At 40.5% G+C, this 11197-nt stretch overlaps 1 protein-coding gene across 2 annotated transcripts in view; it reads right to left on the bottom strand.

The window, feature by feature from the left end:
• NMT2 (N-myristoyltransferase 2) overlaps window positions 1–11197 on the bottom strand; it is a 54081-nt gene that overhangs the window by 4417 nt on the left and 38467 nt on the right. For both annotated transcript variants that reach the window (XM_019508357.1, XM_019508356.1), the window contains exons 4-10: window positions 9794–9912; window positions 9597–9688; window positions 9383–9499; window positions 8110–8280; window positions 6875–6983; window positions 2652–2822; window positions 1609–1776 (exon numbers count right to left, since the gene is read on the bottom strand). In XM_019508357.1, coding sequence (XP_019363902.1) covers window positions 1609–1776; window positions 2652–2822; window positions 6875–6983; window positions 8110–8280; window positions 9383–9499; window positions 9597–9688; window positions 9794–9912 — 947 coding nt within the window. The remainder of the gene's footprint in view (window positions 1–1608; window positions 1777–2651; window positions 2823–6874; window positions 6984–8109; window positions 8281–9382; window positions 9500–9596; window positions 9689–9793; window positions 9913–11197) is intronic.

The raw sequence follows: 11197 nt of genomic DNA, 5'->3' as shown, positions 1-11197 counted from the left end.
AAAAAAAAAAAAAAAAAAAAAAAAAAATCAAATTAGTTTCCAAAAATCTTGCCAACTCATTCAATTCCATCCATCAGCTGCTGTTTTAGTGATACTGAGCATTCTCCCAACAGAAAAAAAATAGCATATCCTCTTCATAAAAGATAGCTTAGGTAAGTCTACACCGCTATTCCTGGCCCTAGGAGTGTTGCTCTCATGCAGAGCCTGCCCACCAAATCCCACCTGCACATGTCAAACTTGACAATGAGGCACCAAAGTGACTCTGGGGCATCCTTTGTCCTCTCAACCTGCTGCTGTTAAGCATATGGGAAACTGATTCAGCTCTGTGTTTGGCTTGTATGAGTGGGTGGGGCATTCTTGAAAGTGACCCTCTCCAGGAGCGCCAGGCACATGGTGAGACATACTTGAAGGGGGTGGACACATACATTTGGAGTGGTTTCAAGAGGGCAGCCTTTTAAAACAGCAGCATCTGTTACATTCTAACTGTCGCATTTGGACAAGTCAAGAAGATACAAATATAGCTTGTGCCCAATTTCTTTTATTATGGAGAAGCTGCTGCACATGACCTTTTACATGGTTCTTGCCATCTGCTGTCCCTACCACATCCTGGTGGTGCTACCACTGTCTGTGACTGCTTATTTGTCAGTTACCTCTGCTTTTTCCACAGTTAACCTTCCCTGAAAGTCATTCCACTACACACCATTTGGACATGCAACAGTACAGCTCTGCCACCAGGACTGACTATAAAAAACAATAAATAAGAAATTCTTCTGTTGCAAGGAACTCAAAAAACATTGGGTGCCTATACATGTGCTCCGGGGTGGGGGAGGTTTTAATTAGAGCTTTTGGGAGCTGCTCTAATTAAAATACCACAGCGTCTCATACATCAGCATCCCACATTTCAAAATGGCAGCGGGAGGACTTTAACTAAAGCTTATCGAACGAGTTGTAGTTAAAGTGCCATTTTGAAACACAGGACACTGCAGCATAATGGAATATTCTCATTAGAATGCTTCAGCAAACTCAATTAAGTTTGCTCTGACACATTCTAATCAGAACACATCGGAGCATGTGTACAGGCACCCAGAATGACTTGTCATAATCTTTAACACCATGGATTCCTATTTGAATCTCTGGGTTATCTAATGAATCATGTTTATACACCTAATAGCGCTAATATTTTGTGAGGCGACCCATAGCACCCTTGAAGATCTCAAGATACCCTAGCTGAGAATCAGTGGGCCATGCTAATCTTATCTGTATTGCTCCTGTTTTTAGTATGTGTGTTGCTGACTTTATCAAATGACTTTAGTAACCCCCTTGTTTCGGCTCTGGTGCTGACTGAACTATGCTACACATATATCTTGTAATAAAAAGGCCAGTGCTTTCCACAGTTGTATGTTCATGGGAAATTTTCTTTCATTCCCTAGTGTAGTTCAAAGTGGAGGTAAATGCCAATACAGATATTTTTAAAGTTCCACAAATGCATGCAACCTCCACCCTTTTTATTTCTTAGCATAAAGGGGGCTGGAACAGTATTAAATTTTGCTTTGTTTCTTAATAACACTACTTTCTGAGAGAAGTAGACAGGAAAAATAAGCTACCTACCAATTTAGCTATAATGAGTGCATCATTCATCAGGTCCAGGAGAGGGGTCTCTGTATGAATATTATAGAAGGAATAGGCAGCTTTGAGGCTTTTATGAACAGGATGGTGCATAACCGTTGAAGGCAATGTGTAGAAACTCAGGAAATCTGTTAAAATACCATTTGGATTCTGGGAAAGAAAAAGATGATCTAATGAGGAGTCAGTCTTAAGTTAATTTATTACCACTTTAGACACCTGATCCTACACCACAGATGTTTTTAGGGCTGACAAATACTAACCATCAGGAACTCACCATGTCACGGCACCATCAAAGGAGCACCATGTCACGGCACCATCAAAGGCCTTTCATAAGCAAACCTGGTTGAAATTTTTTCATTCTAACATTTTTCCTATGAAAAATGGTTATATAACAAGCAACATATTTAGCTGAAAATTTTCAACATGGTCAAGTTCCCCTTCCCCCAGATTCTTAAAAAATAAAAAAAAGTTTTGCTTTTTCATTACAGTTCTTTGTGGAAATATTTAGAGATTCATAACGAACAAGTGTCTCCAAGTGCTAACGCTAAAGGGCACTTCAATTCTGATGTCAGATGTCTTGTTGATGACCTCTGATATAAAGAGAAAATGTCAAATATAGGAGTTTTTCCAATGTGTGAGTTAGTTTCATTTTGGATTACTAATTTCAAGACTAACGTGAATTATGATGTGCAGTCTTGGGACTGACATGTAAAGTACACATTAATGCACATTTGCTTTTGTCATTCTCATTTTATTTCCTGATTGCTTCAAGAAGGTAAGGAAAAGGAGGGTGAGGATCTGTGAATGCCTGTACATGGTGGACTCCTCGTAGTTCTGAAGTATCATATTTGGTTCTTCAGTGAAAGAAAATCTACAGCCCTGAATAACATTCTTCTCTGCTGTCTGTGAAACATTAGAAGATTGGTGTCAGTGTGGCTTTAAGCAGAATTACTTGTGTAATATCAGTAGGGAAGCAGAAGTGAAGTTTACATATACCACATATACATAATTAACTAATTTTTTACCTCTACTACAAAGGTGTCAATAATATGATCCCGAGGCAGGAACCAGTGAGCTACCTCTTCTTCATCCATTACAGGAGCAAGATTAAACTGCTTCAAGTAATTGTTGATTAATTCCTGCACTGTTTTAGTATCTTTTTTTTCCATTGGTCTCAAACCTGAAGTCTTTGTGGCCTTATAACAAAAAGAAAAAATATTAAGTCATTGAAAAGAAAAATATATACACAGCACGGGGCTAATTAGGTCATGAACCGACTTACATTCACCGATAGCCTACTTTAGCCTAGCCTTCCAATTCATTATGCTATTTTTACAAACTGCCTCAATCAGTATTCCCTCTCCTCTAATTACCAAGACAAGGCTGAAACATTTCAATTTTTATACTCCATTATTGATGCTACTTCATTTTTCCAGGAACGCAGATGCGTTGCCAAGAGCCTAATCTTTTGCATTTTCTTTTTAAGATCAGTCTTGATTTCTAAATGATTTAGAGTCCAGAAAAAATTAACAACAACAAAAAACAAATCTAAAGACAAAAAGACTCTGAATTCCAGCTCAAAATCAAATCTCTTCTGTGTACATATACATTTATAAATTACCAAACTTTTAACAGAGAAGTCATGACTATCCCCAACAATTGCAAACTACCTTGCAGAGTCAACATTCTATGTAGGCATGATTGCTGTTCTTCTTCCCAAAAAACACTCATGACTTGTGGCTGCCTTGGAATTACACACAAGCAAATAAGATAATTTAGAGAAGGACTTTAAACAGTAAGGGAGATTTTCCCCCCAATACTTTGTAGTTAAAGTTTAAATATGAAGAAAGCAACTGAATCTCTCTTCCCAACAATTTTTTTGTTAATTATTCAGGATATTTCTTTGTTAAACAAAGTTTGTTCTCTTTCAGCTCCTATCTGCTTCTCCTGCTTCATGATTCAAAGTTATATATTGAACTTGTAACATTGCTCCCTCGCATGGCAATGCGGCAAAGTTAAACCCTAACTCCAGTCAAGCAGCCAGAAACTGGCTTGGCAGGCTCCCTAAGAACGCCCTGTGTAAAAGGGGATCACTAGGTTATCTTGGACATGTGCATCTGCCCAAGCTTCCCATCTTCCAGCCCCATGTAGAGAACTTTCTGGGAACAGTGGTGGAGAACCTAGCTGGACACTTTTGTTCCCTTGCAGTCACTGGCTGCCAGAACGTCCTGTGCTTGTTCTGCCTTAGGCTGACCCAAGGAAGGGCCAGCTTCAAAAACTGAATGTATACAAATATGACTGACTTAGCATCTCCTTTTCCCAAATCAAGCTGCACCAAGTAAAATCTCAGCTGAACCAGAGGATCCAGTCCAGGATTTTGGTATTTGGGTAGGATCAAACAGGGAAGCACCACTTCCATTTTATACAAGTTTTCTCAGCATAAGAAACTTAAAAATACTCAGGCAGGTTTCTTTACAGCAATATTTTGTGAACAGTCGCACCATTCTCCTATATCATTTCAAAAAGATCTTCAGGGAAGATAACACAAGGAATTGTAGTGCCACGGTTCTCTGCTGGGATGATGAACCCCCCCCCCCAGGTGGTGGGTGACATGCCTGAGCCATTAGCAAGCGGCAAGAGTGCAAGAAGCTTCAGGCAGCTAAACAATTACAGAGCAGTAACCGAGAAAAAGATTTAATACATTTCATAGACATTAGGGCTGGAAGGGACCTGGGGAGAGCATCGAGTCCAGCCCCCTGCCCCAAGGGCAGGAAGTCAGCCAGGGTCAAAGGATCCCAGCAAGATAAGTGTCCAAACACTTCTTAAAGGAGTCCAGAGTAGGTGCTTGCACCCCTACCTGGAGGGAGTCTATTCTAAGATACACTAAGAAGTGTGTTTTAGGCTGGTTTGAAGTGAGCCAAGTTATGTGCATAAGTTGGCTGTGACAACATCATGAGAAAATATATATAGATTTTCAAATACATGAATTAGGGTTGGAAGAGGCCTCAGGAGGTCATCTAATCCAATCCCCTGCCCAAACCAGGACCATCCCCAACTAGATCATTCCAGCCAGGGCTCTGTCAATCCAGGCCTTAAAAACCTCTTAGGATGGAGATTCCACCACCCTCTCTAGGTAACAATGCTTCACCACCCTAATAGTGGGAAAGTTTTTCCTAATATCCACCTTAAACCTCCCTTGCTGGAACATGAGACTACTGCTTCTTGTTCTGTCATCTCCTCTCCTTGTTTTGTCATCTGCCACCACTGAGAACAGTCTAGCTCCATCCTCTCTGGAACTACCTTTCAGGTAACTAAAGGCTGACACCAAATCCCCTCTCAGTCTTCTCTTCTGCAGACTAAATAAACCCAGTTGCCTCAGCCTTTCCTCGGAAGTCATGTGCCCCAACTCCATCATCATTTTCACTGCTTTCCACTGGACTCTCTCCAACTTGTCCACATCCTTTCTACAGTGCGGGGCCCAGTGCTCCAGATGTGGCCTCACCAGTGCAGAAGAGAATGAAATAATTACTTCTGTGGATCTGCTGGCAATGCTCCTACCAATGCAGCCCAGTATGCTGTTAGCCTTCTTGGCAACAAGGGCACACTGCTGACTCATTTTTAATGAGTCCTAATTTTTTTAACTAATTTTTTTAAGCGACTTAGGTACAAAGGCACTTAAGTTCCTTAGCTGTTTTTCTAGAGATGCCATGGTGTATTCTTTTCCCTGCTAGGCTTTACCCTTCTGTTGTGGTCTGGATCTCATGAATTAGCAAAGGTTGATTATAGTACACACCTTGTACTATAAATAGTACAGGGCAATGTAATGATGAATTGTTCTGTTTCCCATGTAAAAACAGTACAGGAAAAGAAGTGCAAGCTCTAAGAATTAAATTTGAAATTGTCTACCACATATCTAACGTATGATTTCATAGACATTAGGGCTGGAAGGGACCTCGGAAGATCATTGAGTCCAGCCCCCTGCCGAAGGGGCAGGAAGTCAGTTGGGGTCATTGGATCCCAGCAAGATAAGCATTCAAATTTCTCTTCAAGGCGTTCAATGTAGGTGCTTGAACCACCTCCGGCGGCAGGCTATTCCAGACCTTGGAGGCTCGGACAGTGAAGAAATTCTTCCTTATGTCCATCCTGAAACAGTCTGCAGGAGTTTGAGAATTATTTAAATTTACTTTTAGTTTTTTGATCCTAAAAACAAATTAATATTACTATTTACTTTTAGACTATGAAATCTATTGCACTGAATCCAAATGAGAATCTCTGGATGTGCAAGCATGCACATGGCATTGGAAATTTATCTTATTGACATGTGATAAAATCAAGTAGCAGTGTGCACTGTATGACTTTTAGAATATCAACAGTACATAACAGTCTGTGACAATATTTAAAAAAAGATGCTGTACATGGTTATCATTGCAAAACATATGGTGGGAAAAACAAACAAATTTATTCAAAAGTTCTCTCTTTCTAAAAAGTGTTTGAGGATTAAACTACGCAGACAGACCATGGTTAGCAACTCCCCCTCCTGGCTGCATAGCTTAGGAACAGCCTAAGAGTTCCCTGTAACTGGGATAGCTCGAACTAATTCCTCAAATGGAATAAGCAATAACAGCAAAAAGGTATTTTTTAAACTACAGCATGTGGCCACACTAATCTTCTGCTGGCAAATTAACAGTGAGGAGGGGTGTGATTTTTTTCCCCCACTCTTAGCTGATATAATTATGACAACAAAATTTAAGCATAGAAGAGAAAAAAAAAAAAGCAGTATCCAATATTCTGAGATACAACATAGAGCATTGCACAAAAAAAAACTTTCTGGCAAAACTAGGGAAAATGCCTTCCAGCACAGTGTGATAAAAATTTTAGAATGCAACGTTTAAGTATTTGTGGCTAACAATACTCTGTGAACCCACTTAGCATGTCATATGAACTATATATAAAGAAGTGTGCATCATCAGGTCCATTCCATTTAACCTAAAACTGAAATGCTAGGCTTTTGTTTATTATTATTTTAAGCAAGTGGTATTTCTAAATAAAATTCATCTATGCTTTCAGAATTTGTCTCATCTGTTAACTCTATAGCTTTTATAACCTTTCCCCCAACTGGAAATAAGTTTGCACATCCTGTAAATGTTGGCTTTCCAAAATGAAAAGCTTGCCTTGTCAGGGACAGACGGAAGGTTATTTGGGGCCTCACAATAACTGTGAGGGTTCTCTAGGCATACACATTGCTTACATCGGGAAGTCTGTAGAGCTTCATTGTTCTTTGTAAAGTCATATTTCTACTCAAATGTGAAAATTTCACCTCTACCAATTTTCTGGGGTTCAGTGATCGATGCCAGTACCTGGAAATAGAATTGAAATGAAATTTAATATCACTGCTAGTTTTAATATATGATATACGTTACCCTGTCCCATAAGCCAATCCCTTCCTCGGCATTCTGCTTCTATGGAACGATCTTGTGCTGCGATCTACACAAAGCTCGAGCGGTAATTAAGAGGGGAGGTGGGATGGGGTGGGAGGGAGCAGCACCAGCGGCCTGAGGAGAGAGTGGCGCCAGCCAGGGCATGACCCCACTCTGCCCTACACTCCCCCTGCCCTGCACACTGAGGGGTTGGAGAGGCAGCAGGTTGGAAGTGAGGGGCATTAGCAGGGCTGGGGGGTTGGGGGGGCTGTGGGCTGGGAGTGAGGGGCACTGGCAGAGCCAAGGGGCTGTGGGTCAGGACTGAGGGACAACTGCAGGGCTGGGGGGGGAGCTGTGGTTTGGGAGTGAGGGGGGCCTCAAGTCCAAAAAGATTGAGAATCAATGGACTAAATGGCCTCTGGAGATCCCTTTCAGCCCTACTTCTCTGTGATTCTACAATTCAGTTATCTATGAAGAGATTAAGGGCTGGACCAATTTTTCTGAATTTGAACTTGTGATAGCAGAAACAAAACCTACTCCAGGCAAAGAAAGTACTGAATGTTCCACAACTTTCCTTCATAAGATTTTTTCTACCTCTATTAGACATAACACAAATCTCTCCTTTGGGAGACGCAAGTGATTAAACAATAGTAACGTACTATTCCCGGAAACTATTTTCCATCTTTGACAAGAAATGAGGTCACAAAAAGATGCCTCAGCATGAAATAAGTCACATGAATAATGCAAGTACTGAATTAAAAAACACTGTTACTACTAGCATAGTTTTGATCATACAGTCAAAAGAAGTTTAAGTTAATCTGCTTTCCACTTAAGGCCAAACGAAGAAACATAAACTAAGATTCTAATCGCAGAAGGGGTTTTGCCCAAGTTTTTGTGAAAAAGCTTTCCTCTGGATTAGAATCAAGTACATAATATTTATTTTACTAGAAATTTACAGCAATAAGATGAGGACTGATGAGCTTGTTCATGAACAGCAACATCGAATGTTCTTTAAAATGACCATTCTTGGAAGCAATATTGCTACAAATATCACCTACCTACCTACCTGCAAGTGGCAACTGGCTTGGGGAGTACCACTCCTGCAGTGTAAACTGCCTGAAAAATCCCTTCCAGATTTACTCTTCTGGTTATTTCCCGAATCAGGACAGGTGCTACTCGTTTAGATCTCAATTTCTTATGGACACAAAGAAAATTGATTTCCACCATTTTCTTCATACTAAGAGAAATTTTACATAAAAGAATGGTTGTAAAACTTCATAAAACAGAATCTTCTTCTTAAAATAGTTTTATTTTCCAGGCTTAGATAAAATTTTAGTTTTAATAATGCAGCTTCTAAAATATAAGTCATGCTAATTTAAAAATTTGGAACAGGAAGATTCAATTAAAACAGGGGCTGGCAACCTATGGCCCAGAGTCTGAATCTAGCCTGCAGACTCACTGGATCTGACCTGCAGAGCTGGAGGGCTTTGGCAATGTTCTGGCAGCAAGGGGGTTCACCTGTGGCTGGGCAATAGGGAGAGACGGCCGTGGCAGCAGCTGGTCCAGAAGCGCTGGCCGGCCTCAGACTTGAGATGGATTGTTTCAGCCCTCTGCTCGCACAGATTGCTAACTTATCAGAACTACAGTTTGAATGAGTTTGGAGTTTGCCCATAATGCTGGATTTAAAGGCCCAGAAGACCATTTGAACAGAGGGAAAGAGAGAAAAAATACCACAGCTCATACTACTTAGTTTATGATTCCAGCGCTCTGACTCAACAAACAGGCTATGTCTAGAACGCAAACTTACCAGGCTGGCAGAAGCACTTCAAACAGGCCATGCTCCTCTTCATGCTCTGCTGCTGACCCAAACTACTGTTGTCATGTCTGAATGGTGTTAGGACTTGGCTAGTGACTTGACACTGAGTGAGCAAAGCTACACTATCTCTGGGGGTTGGGGAAAGGCTTGTGTATGTACATTAGTACAGTGTGTTTGAGGGCAAGTGAACAAGGTAACCCTTGCTAAGGAACTGTAACTGACTGACCATCCTCTTCGTACTTTCCAAAGGGTCAGAGAATACCTGAGCCTGTCTATGCTTCACATCAGCAGAAAGCTTCTGAGATGGATATATGCTTACAGTTGAATATTGCTGTAAGAATTCAGGAAGCTTTCTCCTACAATATTTCAGACCTGTGTAAAGGTTTCTTCTGCTTCTTTATTGATGGATGCAGTCATTCATTTCAGTCAGAGAATTCCCACTAAGTGACAGATCATTTAAAGTGTATTATTTGTTTATAGTTATTCATATTTGTACAAATGCAAAGGAGATATGGCAATTTACCTGTCATAAATCCGGATGTTGGCAGGGATAGCACTTATGAATCCTACTAATTTTTTGTTTGAAGACACCCTAACTCCACAGTGCCACTGTGGTAACCAGCCTGGAGGACGTAGTGCCCTAGAATTAGACACAAAAATCATTAGAAATTAATGCCTAAAAAGGTATGAAACACTATGCAATCCATTAGAAGCAGTAGCTAGAACTTATTACTTACCACAAGAGAAACTCAGGCGAATAATCAAACCTAAACATGTTATCATCATCTTCTACATAATTCTCATTTAACAATGTGTACAGTTCCTTTAGCTGAAAAAATACACATCAAAAACAGGAAAAGATTTATTCCCATATATGTCAGCTAGAACGTGGCCATCAGTGATTCTGCATATACCTACAGAATGTTTTACTTACCACTTCTGCATTGCTCAGGTCCAAAGTATCCCACATAAAACCCTGTGGCAAAGAGTATGGCTCAAGACGGACATTGTCCTTATCTGGCTCAATTGCACCATGAGAAGTTATAACTTCATCTTTATAAAAAGGGAGAAAATTAAAATAATGAAATTGCCATTTTAAAAAAAAAACCCCACATTTGTTTTTAAAGTAATTTCATGTAACATAATTTACGATAATTGTGAAATGGGAATGTGAAGCCTCTTAAATACTTTAAAATAAAAATAATAGTTTACATTACTCCCTTAGGCTATAACTCTCTAAAAATGGAGTATCACTACCTCAGCAGAACACATACATACACAGGCTTAAGACTTTCTACTGAAGTTTGTATCTTTTATTTGCTTGCAGAGTAGAAATGAATAACAAATTATTAGCACATAAACAGCGTTTAAACAGCTACCAAAATGTAGCCTTGTTTAGAGAAGTGTGTTGTACCTCAGCAGAGATTTATAAGCAATGGCCGTGATCCTACAAACACTAATACATAGGAACTCAGTGGGAGTACTCACTTACATGTCTGTTTGTAGGACCAGGACATTTGATAGGCTGCAGGGGAAATGCGAAACTCATTTTAATTATCACTATTAAAAAAAAAAAAAAATCAGTTCTATCTAATTAGACACTTAATGCAGAGTTATCCTGCCTTTCTTCACAACTTCAAAAGCTGAAAATGTGACCCCCTCTTCCTCTGTTAAACCAGCGTTGCACATTATCTGCCAGACTCTGGAAAAGGCTTCCTGAGATGAACAACATTAGGAAACACATTATTTCTAATGGGTCAATGATGTTTACACAAATTCTATGACAGTGGGTGCATCTACATGAGCATTTAAACTGACTCAAACTCAGGTGCAAAGCTCAGCATTTACATGTGTGCTCAGGGCCACAGCAGTCTGAGTCAGGGTGAAGCAGACCTGGGGGGTCAGCCCTGGGAGGCAGTGGGGCAGGCTGGGGCATGATGGTGCTACAGTGTGGGGCTAGGCAGCAGGCAGCCCCTGCACTTTAGCATCCTTGTGCCTCAGCCAGCCCCTGTCACAGTCTACATGTGAGTTTGATCACACATAATTACTCCACCGTAAGATAGTACTGTGACTGTGCTATCTTATGATGGAATTTATTAATCTACTGAGTAATACTGGCACATGTGTACACTATGATGCTTTACTGCAGAGCTAATTAGTCAACCCCACAGTAAAGCACACCCAGAAAGTGACAGATGACCATAGTTTTAGTTCTCATTAAACAGAACTGAATGGACAGCAGAGCATCCTCAGGTGCTTCTTTTGCAGTGAAGGAAGGGTGTCAGCATCAGGGACTATCTATATCGGGGTGGGCAAAATGCAGCCCGGGTGGGGGGGG

This window comes from Gavialis gangeticus, unplaced genomic scaffold, assembly GCF_001723915.1.
Source record: "Gavialis gangeticus isolate Ggan-Ray unplaced genomic scaffold, GavGan_comp1, whole genome shotgun sequence".
NCBI lineage: Eukaryota > Metazoa > Chordata > Crocodylia > Gavialidae > Gavialis > Gavialis gangeticus.
This window is presented reverse-complemented; position numbering and strand designations above follow the sequence as displayed.